The sequence below is a fragment of the Gossypium hirsutum genome, chromosome A11, assembly GCF_007990345.1.
Source record: "Gossypium hirsutum isolate 1008001.06 chromosome A11, Gossypium_hirsutum_v2.1, whole genome shotgun sequence".
Classification (NCBI taxonomy): Eukaryota; Viridiplantae; Streptophyta; class Magnoliopsida; order Malvales; family Malvaceae; genus Gossypium; species Gossypium hirsutum.
The window spans coordinates 12,396,661-12,422,240 of NC_053434.1; the positions used below are offsets into that span (position 1 = coordinate 12,396,661).

The 25,580-nt window shown below is 30.5% G+C and overlaps 2 protein-coding genes and 1 pseudogene across 2 annotated transcripts; 1 reads left to right on the forward strand and 2 right to left on the reverse strand.

Moving 5' to 3' along the window:
• Window positions 1–2,608: 2,608 nt before the first annotated feature.
• Window positions 2,609–4,472, forward strand: LOC107894832 (probable pectinesterase/pectinesterase inhibitor 7; annotated as a pseudogene).
• Window positions 4,473–10,555: 6,083 nt separating this feature from the next.
• On the reverse strand, window positions 10,556–12,336 carry LOC107893559 (RING-H2 finger protein ATL5). The gene is made up of 2 exons (XM_016818590.2): window positions 11,627–12,336; window positions 10,556–11,536 (listed from the first exon to the last, which is right to left on the reverse strand). Exons 1-2 carry the CDS (start codon window positions 11,865–11,867, stop codon window positions 11,106–11,108), a joined length of 672 nt encoding a protein of 223 aa, XP_016674079.1. The 5' UTR covers window positions 11,868–12,336; the 3' UTR covers window positions 10,556–11,105.
• A 9,942-nt stretch (window positions 12,337–22,278) lies between these two features.
• On the reverse strand, window positions 22,279–24,264 carry LOC107893558 (60S ribosomal protein L18-2). Its single transcript, XM_016818589.2, has 5 exons — window positions 23,927–24,264; window positions 23,741–23,830; window positions 23,510–23,638; window positions 23,194–23,376; window positions 22,279–22,594 (listed from the first exon to the last, which is right to left on the reverse strand). Exons 1-5 carry the CDS (start codon window positions 23,927–23,929, stop codon window positions 22,436–22,438), a joined length of 564 nt encoding a protein of 187 aa, XP_016674078.1. The 5' UTR covers window positions 23,930–24,264; the 3' UTR covers window positions 22,279–22,435.
• Window positions 24,265–25,580: the final 1,316 nt, after the last annotated feature.

Below are 25,580 nucleotides of genomic sequence, written 5' to 3' on the forward strand. Positions count from 1 at the left end.
TAAATTCAATTTGGAACTAATTTAGAATCAATACAATTTTTTTTTATATTTCAAAATTCATACTATATACCGTTGCCAACCATAATTTACTTATTTCATCAATACTTTTACAACTTAAATTACTCTCATTAAACATCCTAGGTACATGCCATTATCAATACTCAATGTATTTTACCTCATTGAATTCGAGATCGGCCTGGAATGCTGATTCGACAGTCTAGCCTTAACTTAACCTGCGCACGGAAACAAACTGTATGCTGAGTATACACTCAGTGGTATTTCTATAATCCGAACACTTGATAATATAACAATTAAACTTAAAATCACAATAACAAATATAACTATTCATTTATTTATTTTATAGATAAGTTTCATTTACTTACCATAAAAATTCTATACAAGCCATATAACAAACACAACAACATATTTGCTCAATTCTTTTCATTTGCTTACCGTATAAATTCTTTACAATATATTCACAATTCATTTGTATTCACACTTTACTTCTTAACAATATACCATTTTAATTCATTCTAACATCAATCATCATCCATTTGAAATTCACTCATTTCATGAACCTTTTGGTTCATGTTTTCAATCTCATATCTCAATTTCAATTCTCAATTCAATTTCTCATTTCATTCCAATAGCTCAATCAATCAAATTCACTCGATTTATCTTTTCACTTATTTACCCCTATTAACAAGACTCGGACTCTGATAGATACGTGGATTCCTCCCAAACACACCAGAATATCCAACCCAAACACACCAGAATATCCAACCCAAACACACCCAGAATATTATAAATCCTCCATAACACACCAGTATATCATATCCTCCCAAACACACCAATAAGGCATTAAATGTCTCTTCAGATAAACCGAAGTATATAATAACAGAAACATCTTCTTGGCGGAACTACAAATCTCCTCATCACATCATAAATCCAATGGCATGCCATTTGTATCCAATCTGGTCCGATACTGTTAATAGGGTATTCGATTCACTTTCTCAATTTAATAAATCTTTCATCAATACCATTCTAATAATCACATATATTCACACATTTTCATAATTTCATATATTTTCATTCAATTCAACAAATATATTTCAATTATTCACATTAATTCATAATTCAATACAACTCAATTCACTTTTCAATATCAAATATTCAATTATCACAAATCTCATATATTCGTATCAATTCCCTCATATTCCAATCAAAATAATTTTTCAATATAACATTCATTCAATATTCAAATTTTTACATAAATCATATATATAATATATATTTCAATCAATATAAATTCAATCAAAATGATTTCAATCAATATAAATTTGATAAATTCATCACATACCAAAATCAATCCATTTCGATTGTAAAACATCATAATTCTAACACTAACAATTGTCATATGTATATAAATATAACAAATAATGACTGAGTTCGGATTATAGAAATACAAACCGTAATTTTCGAGCTAACTCCCGTTGACTTTGTCTTGTCCTTCCTTAGCCGAGATTTTCGGTACCACATTGACTACGAAATTAATACAATTCATAATCATTAATACATTACTAATTTATATCTTGAGTTACAGAATTCTAAATTAAGGTCCGTTAATTTTTCCTGAAACTAGACTCACAAATCTTCTTACCATAAAATTTTCAGAATTTTTGGTTTAGCCATTAAGTACAGTTTATTCTTTAAATTCACCCATATTCTGCTGTTTGACAGTTTCGACCCTTCTTCACTAAAAATTAATTATCTCACAGTACAGAACTCGGATAATATTCCCGTTGATTTCTCCTAAAAATAGACTCATTAGGGATTCTAAAAATATAACTTTAACCCTCTAATTATTTTTCTCCACTTTTTGTTGATTTTCCAAATTCAGAACAGGGGAACCCGAATTCATTCTGACATTGTCTCACAAAATTTATTATATCTCATAATTTACAATTCAATTGCTTAAACCGTTTCTTTTACAAGAAACTAGACTCAATAAGATTTAATTCCATATTTTATTCATCCTATAATTCAATTTATACAATTTTTGGTGATTTTTCAAACTTAGACTACTGCTGCTGTCCAAAATAGTCTTAGTGCAAAATGTTGATTTTCTACTTTTAATTTCAATTTAATCCTAACTAAATTCACTTACTTTTCTATCTTAATTCATACTTTATTTCTACTCAATTTTTAACCAAACTTAGACATAATTATCTATTTTTCATCATAAAACCATAATTTCGAAATTCTTTCAATTTAGTCCTTAAAGCATAAAACTTATGAATCACTTTACAATTCAATCCTTATTTCACTTCTAACTTGAATTTCTATCAATTTAGCCTTTAATTCATCATTTTACTCAACATGAACAATATTTATAAATCTAATAACTTTCAAAATATCAACTTAATTTCATCAAAACTTTGTTCTAAAGCTTTTAAAACATCAAAATTAAGTAAAAAGGGCTAAATTGACATACCTATTAAAGTTTAAAGCTTCAAAACCTTGATTTTACCTTTTCTCCCCTTCTTTCTTTCTTTCCTTTCTTTCTCCCCTGTTCTTCTCTGTTTCGTTTGCTTTGTTTTTCTTTTTCATTTCTTTTATTTCATTAACATACCTTCTCTTTAAATACACCAAACCCCAGGAACCATCTTTCCAAAAGCTATGGCTTCCATGCTCTTGTATCTTCTAACAATATCTTTCTTCTTTCTCTCTCCTTCTCTTGCAGACGCTTCCCCATCTGTCCCTGTCTCACCGGGGACCATTTGCGACTCCACTCCATACCCTTCCTATTGCAAATCGGTGCTCCCTAATCGAACCACCAATGTCTATGGCTACGGTCGTTTCTCCATTCGCAAATCTCTGTCAAAGTCTCGAAATTTCCTCGACTTAGTCAATGAGTATCTACATAAATACCGGTCCTCATTATCAATATCCGCCATTCGTGCTTTAGAGGACTGCTGCTATCTAGCTAGCTTGAACATGGATTTCCTTTCGAGCTCCTTTAAAACCGCCAATGGCACTAGTGAAACTCTACCCCCCGTGGAAGCTGAGGATGTACAAACTTTTCTTAGTGCTATTTTAACTAACTAGCAAACCTGTTTGGACGGCATACAGTCCACTGCTTCAGCTCGAGGCATAAGGGAAAACATCACAGTTCCTATGTCTAATGACACAAAGCTTTACAGTGTTTCTCTCGCTCTTTTTACGAAGGGATGGGTTCCTAAGGAGAAAAAATCAGCCTCACGGCATCCTAGTAGTAAGCAGATAGGTTTCAAACATAGGCGTTTGCTAATGAAATTGTCTAGTCAGACTATGTCAACAATTTATGAGTCTCTAGGCCAAAGAAAGCTTCTTCAAACAAGTGGTTCTGATAATGAAGTATTAATCAGTAACATTGTGACAGTGAGCCAAGACGGTAGCGGAAATTTCACTACCATCGACGACGCTATATCAGCAGCACCAAACAACACGAATGGTGTAAATGGTTACTTCTTGATTTACATCCCTGCCGGTGTTTATCAAGAGTACGTTTCCATTCCTAAGAACAAAAAATACTTGATGATGATTGGTGACGGAATCAATCAGACAATTATCACAGGAAGCCGCAGTGTTGTTGACGGATGGACAACCTTTAACTCTGCAACTTTCGGTAAGTTATTCAAAAACTACATGTGAATTTGCATAATGTTTATCAGCTTAATGTTGATCATTTATGATTAATTTTATAGCTGTGGTGGCTTCAAACTTCGTTGCGGTAAATATAACTTTCCAAAATACTGCTGGAGCAATCAAGCATCAGGCTGTCGCACTTCGAAGTGGGGCGGATTTGTCAGCATTTTATAGTTGCAGCTTCGAAGGATACCAAGATACCTTATACACTCATTCCATGAGGCAATTCTATAGAGAATGTGACATCTATGGCACCGTTGATTTCATATTTGGAAACGCTGCCGTTGTTTTGCAGAATTGTAACATATATTCTCGACAACCAATGAGCGGCCAATTCAATGCTATCACCACACAAGGGCGAACCGATCCGAACCAAAACACTGGCACATCAATTCACAACTGCAATATCATGGCTGCTGATGATCTGGCCTCGAGCAATACAAACTTCAAAACATATTTGGGGAGACCATGGAAAGAGTATTCAAGGACAGTATACATGCAAAGTTTCATGGACAATTTAATAGACCCCGCCGGATGGAGAGAATGGGATGGAGATTTTGCCTTGAGTACATTGTACTATGCTGAGTATGACAATAATGGACTTGGATCAAACACTTCGAATAGGGTCACATGGCCTGGTTACCATGTGATTAATGCTACCGATGCTATTAACTTTACGGTGTCGTCTTTTTTGTTGGGAGACGATTGGTTGCCAGATACAGGAGTTCCTTATAATGCAACTTTAATATAAGCAATTAGTTTATCATATGATATTATATGTCCTTTATTTTCTTTCTCTTGTCATTGGTTTTATGATGTAATAAACGTGTAAATGCATATGCTATTCAAATTAAGTACTACAATTTGGACAATCTTACTTTTTTTTTTTGTAAAATTCTCTCTTTTAAGCATATACAAGTTCAATATACTTAAAATATATAATATTCAAGATCTCATCTATAATTTTAAGTCAACTTTTTCATCCAAATTTATTTTTATTAAACCGAATATATAGCTCCATCCGCGGTTTGAGAAATGCTCTCACATTGTTCAGTAGTGTGTGTAAGAAATGATGCCCATAAGGGCACATCTTTATTCATGTATAAAAGGAATTTTAAGTTCCAGGGAAGGTAAATGGCGAATCGCCATTCTAAAAAGAACAAAAAGAATTGCATAATACTTTCAATGGCCTCCCAAGAATCAAAAAAAAAAAAAAACCAACAACACTTCGTTTTTTCAAGAGGAAGAAGATGACATTTAAGTCATCATTAAATAACGACAATCGGTCAATTTACATGGAAGTTACATCTTTTTTTCCAAATTGGTATTTAAATTATCATTTCATTATTTGGTTAAGCTCATTATTTTAGATAGTGATGTTAAAAAATCAGTTAATATATGACACCAATTAGATTATAACATGTGGCACATTCAATCAATCAAAATGTAGCTTTGTGATAATTAAGTTTATTTAAAATAAAAATATTAAACTTAAATTGAAGATTCTAATATTAAAAAACAAACAAACAAATTTAAATAGAAAATAAGAAACATTTTTTCCAAATGTGTTTATTTTTTAAATCTAAGTGAAAATAGTTTAAATTTGTTTGTTTGTTTTTTAACTTAATAAAATGTTATATCAGCAATGTACACATGATTTAACGGAAAATTGTGTTATATAAATAGCGAGGTTAGTAAAATGTGAAAATTAAACCAAAATTGAAATTTGATATATAAATGCACTAAATTAAAGTTGATGTATAAAATTACAAATTGTAACAAAATTTATGTGTAATTTTAATATTTATCGCTTTTTTCTAATAAAAAGTTTTAAACTACTAGATAAAAAATACCTTATTAAAATTTAAATTACAAACAACCACGCACGAGATAAAAAATAATTTTTAATAATAAAATAAGTCAAAATTTGAAAAATTTAAATAGGAATCTAGTAAGTAAATACTCGCATGTTATTGATTTATTACCAAATTATATGTAAACTCAATATTATTTTTGAATGAACTTCAAAGTGGAAATTGAAAACGACAATGTCTTAGTTATCCAAAACAGTTTAGTTGTGAGTAGTAAATATTGTGAAGTTCGTAAAGTATACGAGAGATGCTTTAAAGATTGGAATGTGTCATTCTGTCAGATCTTGAGAGACAACAACAAAATAGTTGATCGTGTTGCTAAAGAGACTAGAAGCAAAATGGAACAGTTAATTATCCATATAGATCCACCAGAATATTTAAGAAATCTACTAGAAAATCAATGCTAATACAATTTAACTTTCGCTAATATTTTATTATTTACCAAAAAAAAACTTCAAATTTTGTATCTAACAAAAAACCCTTCTTTTTTCTATATTGATTCAATTTGTATTACTTTATGCAGTACTAAATTTTTAATTAATTAAAACTATCAACCGACTATCAAAACGAGCTAAAATATAGGGTCCAAGTTAGGATCTTAATAAAATTTTGAACATGATTGATAATTATTGAATCGTATTCAAATTCTAAGCAAGATTATATTATGCAGAACTAAATAATTCAACATCCCAGCAATCTTTAAATAAAAATCAACGCCAAGTTTCCAAAAACAGGAAGGAATAATTATTTGTATTATATTTATGTGATTGGCATTAAAAAAAATAAAAAGAAAAAGAGTGTGTATCATTCAATGTACGAATTGGGATTTAAATGCTAAGCAACAAACTATAAATATTAATTATTTTTTCAACTTTTTCTTATCATTTATTTAATTCTTATATTATAATTAAAAATAAGATAAATTGTAAAAATAATTACTTTTGTTTGCGTCAGATTACATTTTAATCATTTTTGTTTGAAATGTTATCTTTTGGTCACTTACGTTATTGTTTTGTTACGAAGTGTCCACTCTAACATTAAGCTCCATTACCTCCCTAACGGAGGTCCTAAATGGCAATTTAAATGGGTTTTAAATGCCAACTTGAATGTCCTACATGATAGTCCAAATTAAATTTATTTAATTAAAAACCTATTTTTAAACAACTAGACATCCAAGTTGGCATTTAAAACTCATTTGGACTACCGTTAGAAAGGTAATTGAGTTTAGCGGTAGAATGACCACTTCGTAACAAAACGATAACCTAAGTGACTAAAATGGAATCTGAGGTAAAAAAAAGTAATTATTTTTGTAATTTGCCCTTAAAAATAAATAAAGTTAATTATAGTACGATAATCATGCCAAGCTGGAGGTGCTAACTGAAGGTGATCTCATAATCGGCAATGAATACATATTTTTTAATCATTTTTTAGATTCCACTTTATAAAATAGACATGCTCATCGAGAAGAAATCACCGGTTGGAATTTCAGAATACTCTCCATCTGTGGCAAGGATGTTAATATGTCCAGATGACAAATTAAGCTTAATTATCTTATCATCCTTCTACTTTTCCAAATATAATTGATGAATTCATAACTATTTTTTCTAAAAGATGCTTCCACATCGTTACTGCTAGAGCTTGATGGCATGATTGCGTTGTGGCTGACTCTTTATGTGTGTGTTTGTGCAAGATTTTATAGGGCAAGTTATATGGCAAGAAAAGGTGATGATGGAGTATGTCATTAATGCCTTATACTATGTTTTTTTACTAATTTCATTGTAAAAATAGATCTAAAATATAAAATTTAAATCCCAATTGTGATTATAGTAAAGGATCAAAAATAAAATTTGACCACCATCTTATAATCAAAAAAAAAAATGAACAAGTGTATGTAGGAAAAGTCTTAGAACCTTTGATTTATATATAATTGTATTGGTATAGGTGGATGATGAATATTAAGCAAGTGTAGCTTCTTCTTTTTTTGAAAAATAATCAAGTCACGCTGATATGAAAACATGAGAAAGTTTTTAACTTTTAACTACTCGATAAATAACAATAATACGTTTTTTTTGGACTATTGGTATATTGTAGACCTAAGTTATTCTAGGCATGTCTTTAGTTTAGTATGAATTATTATGCCTGGAGAACCAATATATGCAATATGTGAATGACCAACATTCAATCCGTACAAGATAAGTGGTCCCAATAGTTCAAGCTCTAGCCAAGTTAATTTTTTTTAAAGGAAAAATTCATGTGTTATGAAATAAATAAAATTATTTGAGGTGAGTCATATAAATTACGAAGTATTTTTTTTTAAGAAAAAACGCATGTGATAATTCTGGTGTTTTGGCAACCTTTATTTTGTTTGCATACGTGAGGAAAATTTGGATCATGGGATTAATTTTTTAAAAAGTTAAAATGTTTATAAAAGTTAGTATAAATTAATGTTTTTTTTTGTTATTCTTTTCTTTATCTATATATTTTTTAAAATATTTTTTTTATTTTTATTAAACATTTAAAAACATATAAAAGTTTGTATGAAATCAACATACTATTAGTAATTTTCTTTCATAAAAATAAACATCCCTTAAATGCTTTTTAGTGTCATGAGAATGCAATATATCAATTTTTCAAACACAAGATTCATAATAAACACAATAACAATAACACTTCCTAATGAAAAAGCTAAGTTTTGAATCAATCTCAATTTCTTCAAGTGTTTGTATTAATCAATCTTAATTTTCAAGTATTTGTATTACTCATCCTCAAAAAATTATTATTCACTTACGATGCTAAGAATCTCATACAAAATCAATAATCCCAAAATTGTTCAATAAAGAAAAAAAAACTAAAGCTTGCATAAAAATCTTAATCTATTATAAGAAAAGTCACAATCCTAATTTTTTTAATCGATAAAACTTGAAAAAAAAAGTTATTACCAAATTAGGAGATCAACATGAAAGTAGTATTGAAAGATTGAACACCTATCTTATAAAAATTATAGAGAATAAAAAAAAATCCAAAAAAAAAAAGTGAGTGTTGGAAGAACATAAAAGAATTAAAGATTTTTGAATTTTAGTAACAGGGAGAGATTCATTTATTTTTCAAAAAATGTTGCGAGTCTTTTTCAGTTTTTTGTGAGTTTTTTTTTTTTGAATTAATACATTAATTATATAAAAAATTTAAAATTTTAAAAATAATATTTATTTTTTTAAAATTTTTTGTAAGGTACCCGACAAGCATCAATATGGCTCCACCATTGTTTGCATATGCCTCGTTTCTGCAAAGTTGGAGAAATGCGTCAGGCATTTTTGATAGAGTGATGAGCAGTAATACTATGAGACGATCTAGTGGTTCCGTTTGGATTAGGCCTAGTGATAGTCAATTAAAATGCAACTTAGATGCGGCTTGTATTATGGCTGAAGGGTCGACAAATTTTGCAGCTTTAATCTGAAATTTGGATGGTAATTTGATCAAAAAGTAGTTTCTGGTCATTCTCTTTTATGGTTGAAGCCTAAACTTAGCTATTGAGTTTGCACTCTCTAAAGTTTTTTGTTGGCTGAAAGTATTTGGTTCCGATAATATCATAAACGAATCTGATTGTTTTCATGTAATTATGGCGATTATTAATAGTAGTAGAGCCTTATCAGCATTTGGTTTATTGATTATGAATTGTAGAGCAATAGGTTTTCATTTCTATAATTTGTCCTTTTATTGGACGCGTAAAAATACTAATAAGAAAATTCATAGCATCGTTAGAGTAACTTTACGTTATACAAACCAAATTAAGTGGGATAAATATCTCTCTTTTAATGAAGTGATTTTTTATTTCTGAAAAGAAAATAAAGTACTTCATAAATTAAACACGTGTTGATTATAATAGGATAGGTAATAATTGGGAATACCCGAACTTGGGTTGACAATTTTAAAATTAATTATCTTGTCAATTCCTTCAACAACCAAAAAGTAGCTTTGCCAAAGTCAAACTGTTAACATTTTCCAATTGCTGAGTGATTTTTTGGTAACACCTTGTTATTATTCACTGGGTGTTTAACAAATTTAAACTTTTAAGTGTTAAATATTAAGTAAGGAATTTTCAATATTAAATTTTGTTAGCACTCAATTTATAATAATTTTTTAATTTGACAATAGTAAATTTAATATTTCATAATTTTAATTTTATTAATATGATATTAATTATTTATTTCGAATAGTTTTAAATAAAAGTTAAATATGACATTTAAATATTTTAATTTTTAATAAGGTGAGAAAATATTTGTTTTAAAAATAAGATTTTGAAAAATAAAGTTTAATTGATAATAGTTATTTACTTACTTATTATATCCAATTTTTGTTTTTTGAAAATTTTAGGCTTAACATATTGATTAGCCCCTGAAATTGGCAACGTTTCTTATATTAATCCCTAGACTTTCTTTTTCTTATATTGGTCTTTAAAGTTGCCAACTGTTACACAAATCAGCCCTTAAGACAAACAACATTTTTAGTTTAAATCGGTTGACAGAATTAACGAATATCATAGTGATACATGTAAAAAAAAATTTACTTTCAAATATCATATATATATATATTTAACTTATATTTGCAATTAAAATAAATTATAATCTTATAAATCAAAATATTTTTACCACTAAATTATAATTTTTAATATCAACGTTTTTATTCATGTCAATATGCTATTCGTCATATTTCATTTGTTTTAGGGATTGATTCAAAAAAAATCTAAAGATTAAAATGAAAAAATTTGTCAAATTTAAAGTTCGATGTTTTATATTAAGTAAGAAGTTTAATAAAATTATAAAGGAAGATTCTGAATAGTTCATAAATACACTTAACCAGAATTGCAAGATTTTAAATGTTATTTTTAAGGGGAAGAAAAAAGTAATTGAAGCTATTATTAATAGAAGTTAGAAGAATGAATACATCAGGGGACCCAAGGCCATAACTTGACAAAAGAGAAGCCAAGGATAAAGCAAGCATAGATCAATTTACCATTCTTCAAAATAAAATATATTAGGGTAAATTCACACAATAACTAATAATTTCTGATGAACCAGCTCATAAGCTTGCCAAATATGCTTCTGTAGACACAGCGACCTACCTGTATTGTATTGGTTCATAATTCTTCAATGAATAAAATAATTATAAAGGATGCACCTTTTTTCTACTAAAAATAAAATATATAAACTAGAAGTCGTTGCTTTGAAGTCAAAGTAAATAATTATATTTACAGTTACATATAAAATCACTGTCCAGATTCGCTAGTTTCAAGTCAAAGTAATTTCTCCTATTTACGTTATAAGCCAGGACAGAAACAGTGCCGATGTGACATCAAATGAAAGGTGTATCCAAGCTTCGCAATGAGTGATCGCCACGTTTACAAAAACAATACCGTCTTTGCTAACACCACCTGTTGTTTCCCGCTTCTCTCTCCGGCCACACATATCTGACTACTAAAGCCTTCTGCGAGTAAATGCAAATTACCTACAGTTTACAGAGATTTTACTACTTCCTGCCCTATTATTATTGTTATGCGCTCCAAATTCTCTTTAGGCTCAGAATCCGGTTACCCGAACCCGCATCCGCACCACCGGTTAATCTATTTTCTCCGGGGGGTACCTCCACTAGAATTCCCACCCCCACTAGCTCTAGTCTTTTCATGGGGCAACTCTCCATTTTCAATGACGACGACGATGATGAAGAAGAAGCAGTAGCAGAAGGGCTGCTCATTTCAATATCTGTAATAGGAGGCTCAGAGCCGGCTGGTTCAGATACCGTAACGGCAACCTGCTCTAATGTTTTAGGTGGGTTGACCGGAACATCAACTCGGACTGGAGCTCTACACAGTGGGCAGTTAGAGTGAGTATAAAACCACATGTCGATGCAGTCAACGTGGAAGGAATGGTTGCAATTGGGCAAAACGCGAGCTTTCTCGTCGTTTTCGAACTCGGACAAGCAAACTGCGCAAGTAAGTGGAGTGAAATCGCTGGCCTTGGCTATGTCAGAGTAAATAAGGGTGGGGATTGTTTTAATGACAGAAAGGTCCAAACCTTCGGAAGCAGCAGCAGCGGAGGGTGGTGGAGTAATGGCAGCGGAAATGGAGAGCAAGTGCTGAGCACGACGCCGGCGGAGGTAGCGGCGACGGCGGTTCCCGAAGAAGAAAGGAGCGTAGTTATGGAAGCAGAGGAGGATGAACAAGACTATGAAGAGAAGGACACCAGTGCAGAGCATTACTTTGCCATTGAGAGCATAATTAATGTGTCTGGTTCGAAAATCAGAGTAGTTATCCATTGAAGAAAAGAAAATGAAGGTATGAGAGGTGGAGAAGAAAGGATGGAATGGTGGGGGAGGGTTTTTATGGAGAGAAGAGAAGGGAAAGGGAAAAAGGAAGGTTCCTTGCTATTGCTATATACTCCTGTGATTGCTGAGTTTGGTCATTGACGGGGTTTGGATTTCTTGATCTTAGATATTTTATTTTTTGGGGGATTTAATTTTTGGCTTTTGATGTTGTTGTTAAAGCGGAGGGAGGTTTTATTTATTTATCTTTGTATCAGGCCGGCTTTCTAATTCCGTCTTTGTAATGTCCTGTATTCTTAGCATGTATGCCACATTTATGTCTTCTCAAAACCCCTCATCACATCATGTGAATTGTGTCCTATCATATATTCTGGGGTAGAGTTGTCGATGGTGCGGCAATCACCCTGGTTCGAAGATCTGTAAAAAAAAAAAATAATAATAATAGTAAAAATTAATCGAGCTTTAGTTAAATTTTTAAAATAGAATCATTTATTTTAATATTTTTAACGTATTTGATATATTATATTTTTAAAAAGTTACCTAAAAATAAAATAAAAAAAATAATATGACTGAATCGGATCAAATTTGAATTTTAACATTTTTATCCGAATTAAATTTAGACAAAAAATTAAATCTATTTTTGACTGAATTTAAAATTTTATTAGGGCGTGTATGTACAACTCTATTGTGGGGTTCATTGGCCCCTCTACTGTTCCTTCAAATATCACTTCTTTGGGAAAGACATGGACAAAACTACTCTTATGCTATATCCAGAAGAAATAAAATTATATTTAAGTAATCGTTTTTAAAGACTATAATTATTGAAATAAAATGAATGTAAGTAGTTTTGTAAATGAGATTTTAATTTTTTACTTTATAGTGGACCACGTGTATTAAATGAAATAAAATTATGAGAAATTTTAAAAAATTAACTTTTTAGGTTTATTTATTACTTAAATTTATTTTTTTATATTTTTATAATTGAGTTGATGCATACATATTAACTCGATCAAACATTTTATTTACTAATATAGATTATAAATCGATTGTGTTGACAAGTTTGATATCCTAAAATTTAGAGTATTTTAGATTTGGATTTCACCGGATATAAATTATGCATAAATTCTATTAGATTTATTCTTACTTGAATCCTATCATGTGTGTGAACTTTGTTTAGAGTTTACAGTTTTACTTAAGAGTGATTTAATTATGAGTTAATATTATTATATTTGTACCTCTTCTGAAAAAATACAATTAAATCTCAATTTTTAATAAAAAAATTTTGACTTTGTAATTCTTTCTAATGATTTTGACTTCTCATCATTATAATTTGAAATTAGTTTATTTATAGATGATAAACTTATAACTAGTGGCGTATTTAGGGGTGTTGGTTCTCTTAAAACAGAAATTTGTTTATTTAAGCTCTTTAAATAATTTTAAATTTTAAATTAGTAAAGGTAAAATTTTACTTTGACCTCCCTAAAAATAATAAGATTTTAATTTAATACTTTAAAATTATAAAAATATAAACTACTAAAAATTAAAATTTAATCCCCGCACCTAAAAATTTTGTAACTTGACCCCTACTTATAATCTTATTTTGTAACGAGTAATATACTCCAACTCTGGTGAATCATACATATATAATATATTGTTGGAATATTTTCAAATATTTATAGTATCCCAATAACTATAAATGAATGGGTGTAATTAATCAAAAGATAAAACTTTTGGTCATTGGTCAAAAGTTATATCATTTGATTTTTTAAAAAAGAATTATAACTATTCAAAAAATATTATTTGAATAGTTACAAAATTAAATGAATAATTATTATTTATTTATTCATAAAGACACCTATTGAAAGATGTCTCTATGAAGAGACATGAAAATTCCTATAAATAGGAATGGGATTTCATTTGGAAATCATATCAACAAATTCTAATATTATTTCTTCTCTTCCTTCATTTTCTAATATTATTAGATTATTCTATAAAGTATTGCTGCAGAAATCCTTTGTAGAAATTGAGTTTTTGTTATACATTACTCAGTGCATAGTGGACTATTCTCGTCAGTGCAAAACGCAAATAGTCATTGGCTTCATTGTATCCTCGAGGTTAATTTGCTTGGAACTCGTTTGCACACTGAAGATAAGTGGGGGCGAATATAACCTTAAAGATAGTGGCTTGATACACGCCTTGGAGCCTGTCCTATTTCTTGATACACCTCCATAATAGACAAACTTCCTCCATCTTGGAAAGACTTTAAAAGAAGTTTAAAACATAAGAAAGAGGAAATATCTCTTGAGGCTTTGGCAAATCATCTTCGTATTGAAGAAGAGTATCGAAAACAAGATCAGAACCTAAATTCTGAAAATGCCAAAGTACATGTTACGGAGGAAGTACAGACTACTAAACCATTCAAGAGAAAGTTCAATCAGACTGATAGAGCACCTAAGTTCAAAAAGAAACAAAAGGGCTCATGCTATCATTGTGGAAAGCCGGGACATTTCAAGAATGAATGTCGATTTTTAAAGAAGAAATCATCTTCTAAGGCTGATAATAACGAAAAGTTCGTTACAATGATATCTGAAATTAATATGGCACAAGATGATAATACATGGTGGATTGATACCGGAGCAACCAAACATGTGTGCAAAGACAAAAGCATGTTCACAAAGTTCACACAATGTGAAAATGACAATGTCTTGTACATGGGAAATTCTTCCACCGCAACAATTAAAGGCAAAGGGTCTGTTGAACTACAATTCACTTCTGGAAAGGTTTTAACCTTAAATGATGTATGTACCAGAAGTTAGGAAAAATTTAGTGTCTGGAAGTCTGTTGAATAAGTTTGGTTTCAAACTTGTTTTTGAGGCAGATAAGTTTATTTTGTCTAAGGGAGGAATTTTTGTGGGAAAAGGGTATATGTATGAAAGCATGTTCAAACTTAATATTATTAATAAGAATAAAAATAATATTTCTGCTTATATGGTTGAATCATTTTGTTTGTGGCATTATAGATTAGGTCTTTTGAATTATAGAAAATTGAATGACATGTATAAATTAGATTTAATTCCTGTTTTTAATAATAATATTGAAAAATGCAATACCTGTATGTTGACTAAAATTACAAGAAATCCTTTCCCTAAGGTTAAAAGGAAAACAAAATTGCTTGATTTGATACATAGTGATTTATGTGACTTGCATAATACTCCTACATTAGGTGGAAAGAAATATTTTGTTACTTTTATTGATGATTGTTCTAGATATTGTTATGTATATTTATTGCATTCAAAAGATGAAGCGCTTGATAAATTTAAAGTTTATAAATAAGTTGAACTTCAGTGTGAATCATTTATCAAGTGCTTAAGATCGGATAGAGGTGGAGAATACTATAATCCAAGTTATTTTGAACTCACTGGAATTGTCCATCAAGTTTCAGCCCCTTACACACCACAACAAAATGGTGTAGCTGAAAGGAAAAATAGAGTCTTGATTGAAATGGTAAATTCAATGTTATCATATTCAGGTCTTGGACAGGGTTTTTGGGGAGAAGCTGTTCTAACAGCTTGTCATATATTGAATAGAGTTCCTAATAAGGAAACTAAAATAACCCCCTATGAACAATGGAAGAAAAGGAAACCAAACCTTAATTATAGGTTATGCACATAATAGCAAGGCATATAGGTTCATAGTAATTGAACCAAATGATTCAATTTCAATTAATACGGTTATTGAATCAAGAGATGCTATTTTTGATGAAAATAGATTTAATTCTATATCAAGACAATTACAACCACAACAATTGATTCATTTTTCAAATGAGAATGAGATTCCATTGAAACAAATTGATAATAATGATGAATCTTGTCAATAATTAAGAAGAAGTAAGAGGATTAAAAAGGTCAAAGATTTTGGACCAGATTTCATTATGTTTCTTGTAGAAGGAAAAGGTGAAAGTATATGCAATAAGATACCTTATTGTTATAATACCGAATCTGATCCTATTACATTTGAAGAAGCAGTGAAATCTCAAGACTCTACTTTTTGAAAAGAAGCAATAAATGATGAAATGGATTCAATAATGGGAAATCAAACTTGGATCTTAGTTGATCTTCCACCAGGTTCCAAACCAATAGGTTGTAAATGGATCTTCAAAAAGAAAATGAAGGTCGATGGAACCATTGATAAATTTAAAGTAAGGTTGGTAGCAAAAGGTTTTACACAAAGACAAGGTATTGATTACTTTGATACCTATGCTCCAGTAGCAAGAATTGCTACAATTAGACTATTAATATCACTTACCTCTATATATAATTTGGTTGTTCACCAAATGGATGTTAAAACTGCATTTTTAAATGGTGAATTGGAAGAGGAAGTGTACATGGAGCAACAGGAAGGATTTGTTGTTCCAGGACAAGAGCATAAGGTATGTAAGCTTGTTAAATCTTTATATGGGCTTAAACAAGCACCAAAACAATGGCACCAAAAGTTTGACAAGGTTGTTTTAGCTAATGGCTATAAGATAAATGAATCCGATAAGTGCATATATAGTAAATTTGATAATGGAAAGGGTGTTATAATTTGCTTATATGTAGATGACATGCTCATTTTTGGCACGGATTTGGAACAAATAGAAAACACAAAGAAATTCTTGTCAAACAACTTTGCTATGAAGGATATGGGTGTAGCAGATGTTATTCTTGGGATTAAAATAACCCGAGATGAAAGCACTATAGCTTTATCACAATCACATTACATTGAAAATGTGCTTAAAAAGTTTGATCTTTTCAACTGTATACCAGCATCTACACCCATGGATCCTCAATTAAAATTAGTATCTAATGTTGGTAGGAAAATTGATCAATTGAAATATGCAAGTCTAATTGGTTGTCTTATGTACATAATGACTTGTACAAGACCAGATATTGCATATGCTATTGGAAAATTGAGTAGATACACAAGTAATCCAAGTAGTTTGCATTGGCAAGCTTTAAATAGAGTACTTAGGTACTTAAAGAAAACTATTAACTATGGATTGTGTTATAATGGATATCCTCCAGTTTTAGAAGGGTATTCGAATGCTAGTTGGATTACAAGTTTGGAAGATCATGCATCTACTAGTGGGTGGATCTTCATTCTTGGTGGAGGAGTCATTTCTTGGGGTTCCAAGAAACAAACATGTATTACTGATTCCACCATGGCAGCAGAATTTATTGCATTAGCCGCTGCATCTAAAGAAGCAGAATGGTTAAGAAATTTGCTTTATGATGTACCTTTATGGCTTAAGCCAATTTCACCTATTTCTATCCGTTGTGATAGTGAGGCTACTCTAGCAAAGGCATATAGCCAAGTATATAATGGAAAGTCTAGACACATTGGATTAAGACATAGTTATGTCTGACAATTAATCTCTGATGGAGTGATCACTATTAATTATGTGAGGTCAAGTGAAATTTTGGCAGATCCTTTGACAAAAAGTCTTGCTAGAGATGCAGTAAAAAGGATCTCAAAAGGGATGGGACTCAAGCCTATTAATTAGAGTCACCCATGATGGAAACTTGACTCAACGCTTGGTATAACGTCAAGTCTTGAGTTTAATGAGACAAAGTACATCATTAGTATGTGACTGTTAGCACTATAAATAAATCCATCCTAAGATTAAAGTGCTAGGTACCCGTAATGATAAGGGAAGGATGAGTAATGTACTCTTAATGGACCCATAACATAAATATGTTAGAGTGTTATAATTACGGGAACACTTTTGATGGGATCTACCTATGTGAGTGGAAGTGTGGCCGCTTCTAGAAGCTTAAGGGCTTGGCTCTGACAGCACTCATGAAAAGAGGACATAGACACATGGCTATAATAGTGTCCCTAGATACTATGCATTGACTGATGTTGAAATCATTGTGTGAGATGTGTTCAGTTAATCAAATGGAATAGTTGGTTCAAAGCTTAGTCTACCATACAATTTCGATTAACTTTAACATGTTTTCACTAAGTGAAGGTTCAATCGTGAGACACCTTTATTTATGCAAATTGATTTCCAAGAATATCAAAATCTAAATATTTTGAAAATGGGGGGAGATTGTTGGAATATTTTCAAATATTTATAGTATCCCAATAACTATAAATGAATGGGTGTAATTAATCAAAAGATAAAACTTTTGGTCATTGGTCAAAAGTTATATCATTTGATTTTTTAAAAAAAGAATTATAACTATTCAAAAAATATTATTTGAATAGTTACAAAATTAAATGAATAATTATTATTTATTTATTCATAAAGACACCTATTGAAAGATGTCTCTATGAAGAGACATGAAAATTCCTATAAATAGGAATGGGATTTCATTTGGAAATCATATCAACAAATTCTAATATTATTTCTTCTCTTCCTTCATTTTCTAATATTATTAGATTATTCTATAAAGTATTGCTGCAGAAATCCTTTGTAGAAATTGAGTTTTTGTTATACATTACTCAGTGCATAGTGGACTATTCTCGTCAGTGCAAAACGCAAATAGTCATTGGCTTCATTGTATCCTCGAGGTTAATTTGCTTGGAACTCGTTTGCACACTGAAGATAAGTGGGGGCGAATATAACCTTAAAGATAGTGGCTTGATACACGCCTTGGAGCCTGTCCTATTTCTTCTTTTTCTTTTCGAGTTCCGATCGTGTGTTCGAGTTTTTTTTCTTACTGGAGTTTTGTACTAACATATATTTCTAAAAGTCCTCCCATTTTTCCTGTAAATGAAGGTTTTCTAATTTTAAAACAAATAAGATAATGAATGAGGATTTGGTTTAATAATAAAATTGAAGTTTTAAAATTTTTAATATTTTAAATTTAAATTTCATTTCGTATAAATATATATAAATGTTTTTTTGTAAATTTATTCATCTATAAATAATTATTAAAATGTAGTATTGTATTTGCAATTATGATTGTGAAAGTGGTAAAGTTGAATTTACAGGGAAAAAAGTAGGTTTCATATTTAACTTTGGGTCAGATATATTAATATAATTCATAAATGTGAAAGATGAAAGTTATTAAATTGACTTAATTTCACTTTCAACTTCTTTTAAATGATGCTATTGACGTGTCCTCACTAATATAACAAGTATATTGAATATTTTTAGTAAGTGTTATTGATTCGTCTATCTATTTATATATACATCCGACCGAGGGGTGTTATAGTTAAAAGATATTTTAAAATTTAAAATTTATTCTCTTAATAATTATGATATTATGATATATTTGAATTGAATAAAAAATTTTAATATTGTTAATAATTTTAAAATTTTATATTAGCATTTTAATCGGTTAAAGTATCTAGACTAATTTTGATGTATCAAATTATATTAAAAATTAAAATATAAAAATCTAATCTTAAATTTGAACATTATATAAGCATTAAAATTGAAATTTAATTGTTTTTGCATAATTTAAAAACAAAAAGCTTATTATCTAAAAAATTCTTTGTAAAATAATTTAATAATTATTTGAGTATTTAATCGGAAATAACACTTAATTAAATATAAGTAATTAATTAAATTCCTAAATTATTAATTTCCGTGTAAGCCCCATATGTCCATTAACTTTAAATATGACACAATATTAAAATAAATTACCATACTTCACCATATAGCACAACTTTAGCGCACCACGTGACGAAGATAATGGACATATATATGAGCTTACATAGAAATTGGTTTTTTGATTATTAAATTATTTTAGAGAAATTTGATATAATAAAACAGAATTGAAATTTAGCCTGAAAAAATAGGTAAGGAAACGTGTCATAAAAGATTATATAGACAGTGGTGAGGTCGTGAATTTGGTTTCAATGCAGGGCGGGTTTCCCAGTTGGATACATAGCATTATGGTCATCGCTATACATTAAGGTCGGCTACTCGGCTCCCCAATTTGAAGTTAGCCCAACGAGTCAGCGCTCACCCATTACTTCATAATAAATATTATGGCCTAAGCCTATCAACTTTATCAAGTTGAGCATATAAACCAAAACAAAATAATAATAATTTTGAAATTCATTATAATCTACAAATAAAAAGGAAAAAGTGAAAAAGAGAACATCAACTTGTTGACTTGACGGCTCCAAATATTAACGCATTTCATACTATCCCAAGTTCCAAACATGCAAAACGAATTGTAGGCATCCACAAAACGACACAACACTAAAAATTAAAAGGAGCTACTATTTTATGTTTGCAACTTGGAAAAATACACACATTGTGGACCCACAAACTCTTTACTTATACCATTTCATATTTGCTCCAGAAGTAAGCTATTTGTATTAGTAGATGAATTACATTTTATTTTATCTACTAAAAAATAAGTAAATTAATTTTTGTACATTAAATTAAAAAATAAATTAGTTATTTTTTTAAAAATTTCATTAATTTCTACTTTTAAAAATGAGTCCATACATGTTAATATAAGGTACACATGGCACACCATATGACAATGTATGGTTATTTTATTCACCATGCTAGTTTTTAACTGTATGAATAGATGAAATTTTTAACAGAAAATTAATTTACTTATTGGTTTAATGCATAATGATAAATTTACTTATTTTTTAATAAAAAAAACATTCCAACTTTTACTACAAATACCTTCATATTACTTTCACGGTAAACTATTCTAATGAGTCGTGAATTGGCATGTGTAAGCTAATATTTTAGTAGCAGACACATATTCTTCTTCTTCTTCTTCTTCTTCTTCTTCTTCTTCTTCTTCTTCTTCTTCTTCTTCTTCTTCTTCTTCTTCTTCTTCTTCTTCTTCTTCTTCTTCTTCTTCTTCTTCTTCTTCTTCTTCTTCTTCTTCTTCTTCTTCTTCTTCTTCTTCTTCTTCTTCTTCTTCTTCTTCTTCTTCTTCTTCTTCTTCTTCTTCTTCTGTGGAATGTTTTCCTTATTCTAGCTTATATACATTTCTCTCCCCTGTTCCAATCCAACTACATTATTAAAATGAGTAGCATAGAAAAACTGTGGTTTAAAACAAATTTATTTTATCGTATTCATTGGATACCCAACCATTAAAATCACTCAATGTTTATAGTTTTTATTAATCTGATATTTATAAAAATACATAAAAAAAACATCATTTAAAAAAATTCCATATTAAAAGAATCATAGAAAAATTTTAAAATTATATTTTTTTGGTATTTTTTTAATTTTTAAAAATTTATTCTTTGAAAAGTAATTAGTTCATGGGCCAACTTGAGCTTATATTTGTAACCTCAACCTGAGTCAACCCTGGTTGATTTACTATTTAACAGGAATAAAAAAATATTTTATATTAATGTTAATATATTTTTATACTTAAGTTTAAATAGAAAGTAGTTTTTATTATTTCTAAAAAGTAATATAGGCCATTTGGGCCCAACCAAGCTTGAAACTTCGTTGAGATCAAGCCTCTGCCCAGCATGACCATGAACACACACGAGTTGTAAGGCCCAAGCTCCCTACATAGCTAAGGAGCTAAACACTTAACGGATTTCAGGAACAGACAATTCTACCAGAAAGGATCCTGACATAGGTTGAGCTGTAAGGCTGACAAAATGGACACTAGACAAACCTATCACCACACTGTGGGCAATTCGATAACAATGTATATATACCTATGTACTAGTTCTCCCTCAAAATGATTGCTGGACAGACTAGTCAAGCAAAGACAAAGGAGTAACTAATCATCTACCATTGCCATTAAAAAACCTCTTTCTCTCTCTCACTCTCCAACTCTCTTGACTCTGACGTACTCAACGGACAAGCCTTTCGTTTTCTTCATTAGAAAACCTTTTATGTTTATTAAAGCTTTGAAAAGTTCCAACTCACATTCACTTTGCAAAAAGTGTCAACCCATAAAGTCAGCTCACTAGCCTGGAAAAACACCTACCGACCCAATCCATCACCGGTAGGGCGTAATCAAAGTGATAAACTCATTAACACGATTCCTCGGTCTTGTCAGCAAGGGAAAATAGGATGATAGGGACCAAGATACTTGTTTACACAAGCAACCAAATTTAGTTCACTTCAAGAACCCTCATGGATCTAAAACATGTCAGAGAAAATTGTTGTGTTAAGCATAAACGATCTGTCTACAGAAAGAAGGGATGGGAGGTGGGGATTCTAAGTTATTGTTACCTATGGACCAGTTTTCATATTGTTGATTTAATTACTTCCTACTTGCTTAAAATACATTCTCTCTCATCCATAGCATTTACGAATACAGTAAGTAGAGAGTACTAAGGGAGCATATCTAGGAAAGTGACTGCTAGTTCACTCCTGCTTCTGTAGAGATCGACATCGTCTGTTTTATATTTTATTCTGTAATTGAACCCATAAATACTCCATATAGATTTAGAAGATGAAAAAAAAACGTTTTAATCAATCCAAAATTTCCTTGATAAACAAAATTACAAAATATCCCCAATTATAATAATGTTCCATGGAAAAACAAAATAAGAAAAACAGAGAATTCTCATTTTCATGAGAATAGGTTGACGACAAGTCATTTTGTTCCAGGGTAATCACAAACTCAAACCCTGAAGCCTTTGCTGTTCCTTCTTCCTCTAGCCCTCTCAAATTTCCTTCCCTTTGCCCGCACATAGGGCTTGGTGTGGCTGTGTGGCACGCCAGGAGCTGGTCCGAAGTGCTTCACTGCCTCACGAGCATTCTTTGGACCTCGGAGGAGAACCTACATATTTTCAGCATAGAATTTAGTCAATTTCCACCATTCCACAATGTTGATAAGCAAGAGAGTTCATTTCATCAAACATCTAATTAATATGCCAACAGAGGAACAATATGGAAGACACACAATCCAATGGTCTCATATTCAAAAATCAAAATATTTCATAATGGAAGGAGGATTGCATATCTAAGAAGTTTCAAAAATGGCTTTGTCCAGATTTCTAATCACTATGGCCCTAACATACAACTTGAACACTTGGGAATAGCAAGTAAAAGAAAAACATGGTAGGTTTTTACCAATTACATTGAAGTTTAAACAGTGTAGAAGAACAGTGTCCGTTACAAGTACAAATCGAAACAATAGCATAGTGAATTACTCATTCAATAGCTGCATGAAAAGGGGAAGGCTGTTTAACGTTTCTCTGGAATTGGGGAATTTGGCACTTCATACATTCTAAAATAGATGGTTTTATCATCTACCTTTCAACACAAAAAAAATGACATTCCAAAGATAGAAAAGGCATATGAAACAGTCAAACCCAAAACCTGATAATCATTGTCATAAACGACTAGAAAAAAATTATAAGTAGAAGATTTGTGTACCGTGTTCTGTCCAAGAGGTGCTCGAAGAGCAAGTTGGTCAAAAGTTAAACATTCCCCACCAGCTTTCTCAATCCTTGCCCTGGCCGTTTCAGTGAACCTTAACGCAGTAACCTTCAGCGCAGGAACTTCATACACACGAATGTCATCGGTGACAGCCCCGACTACCACAGCAATCTTATCCTCCTGGTCAATCAAACCCAATAACAACATCAGTCACTCTTCACAAAATAAATAATAATCAATCAGAAAGTCAAACGCAAGCAAAACATTCGAAACAAATCTAAAAATGGAAAATAGAAATAACTAAAAAAATTACCTTGCCCTTCATGAATTGAATCAATCTAGAAAGAGATAAAGGAGGCTTGTTGGTTTTGCTCATAAATAGCCGCTTCAAGATCACCGCATTGAATTTGCTGCCAGTCCTTCTTACCAGAAAGCGGTAAAGCTGAATCACATGTCCAAAAAAATCATTTAAAAACATTCAAATTTACCTCATGAAGCAGAAAAAAAAAATATATATATATATAAGACGAGAAAGAGAGGGAACCTTGACAAGGAGCTTGAGATATATATCATCAGACTTGGGAGCAGTTCTCTTCGTCTTCTTGCTCTTGCCGCCAGCGACCAAGTCAATACCCTGAAATTGCAACAAAGTAAAATCGTTACAAAAAAAAAGTAAAGAGAGAAACGGCGGCAGAGATTTCTGTTAGGGCTTCGGAGGGCAATAAGATACCATAGCTGGTGAAACCGGAACTGCTACTCTTTTTTTTTTTTTTGCGGTTGAGGGTTAAGGTGAAAAGGCCCGGGGGGGGGGGAGCCGCTGCTGAGTGAAGGAAATGGCCTTAAAGTGGGGTGAGCTAGGGTTTTAAGATCCTACTTTTATTTTGTTGGGAGAGAAGTATAAAATTCGGTTTGCCCATGGGAGCCATTGATTTTTATGAATCTCACAAATATTAGCCGTTGATCTGATGGTCCGCTAAATCAAATGATACTCTATTAAAGGAAGTCAGCCCGCCTGCTAAAACGGTGCAGTTTGGGTATTATAGAGCAAGCTTTGGGTTGTTCCATGGGTTGCCAGATTTAAATTGCGCATGAAGCGATTATAAGCCCAATTTCTAAATCTATTTTCACTGTCACCTTTAAAGTCTTAATGAACACTTTAGCTCCTCGAGAATAACATTTTTCCGACTTTGGTTCTTAAAATTTTTTCAGTTCACTTCAGTCTTTAATAGTATCAGATATTTTCAGTTTAGTCCCCAACATTATAAAATGTTATTGGTTTAATCTTTTGGACTTTAAAAAAATTAGTTGAAATATCCAACCAAACATGTTGTCATATGTTATACAATAGTGCCGCTGAACCTCATAATTTAAAAAAAAAACTTAAAAAATATCTAAAAATTACAAAAATGATAAATTATTAAATATATAAAATTAAAAAGCAAAAACTTTAAAAATTTTAATATTTTAAAATTTTATAAATCACATTTATTAGAAATTAAACATAAAATTATTATCTGTCCTACAATAATTATTTTATAATTAAATTTATATTCTAAATATGTAATTTCAATATATACACGCGAATTTCATGATAAGAACAATCATCAATTTAACTTAATAATATGTTGTTAGTAGAGTAGTCCTCATCTCTGTCCCTCATCGTTTCTATAATTTTTAAGGCTTAGCCTTCTCTTTTCTTCGTTTAATTTACATGTAAAATAACATTGACTATACAACGCTTAAAATTTACATATTTAATCCCTCTTTATTTTTTTAATGCAGTAAAAAATATAGATATTATTATAATAGCAGAAAAGGAATTTTCGAAATTAAATTAATGCGATAGGTCAATTTTAAAGGTATTAAAATAAAATCGTAACATTGTTAAAGGCAAAACAATGAAAGATTCTGACTCGTGCAATTAAGGAAAATTTTCCATAAAATTTAACAATTATCCTTCCTGGTAATGCATGTGTGCAGCCACTATAATTATTACTCTTGAAACAAAACACCAAAAAAAAAATTAAATTAAGTGGTGGTTTAATGCATTAGTTTATCCTAATATTTCTAAATAGTAGATACATGGTGCGTTTATCTGTTATTAATATAAAATTTATAGTGGCGATGAAATTAGATATTATAATGATATTGTAACGTAAGATAAAAAGTAAAGTAAATGCTCTCTATTACTCCACATCGCCCATCTAAACCCATACTTAGGATGGTATGTTTCTTTCCTTAAAAAAAAGTTTTTTTTCTTTTTATATTTTTATGTGTTTATTTTATAAAAAGTAATTTATCCACGTAAAATTATTCATACATCAACAGAAAATAAAACATTTTTTCTTATAATATAATTCATCCTTTTGAAAAGCAAAAGTCAT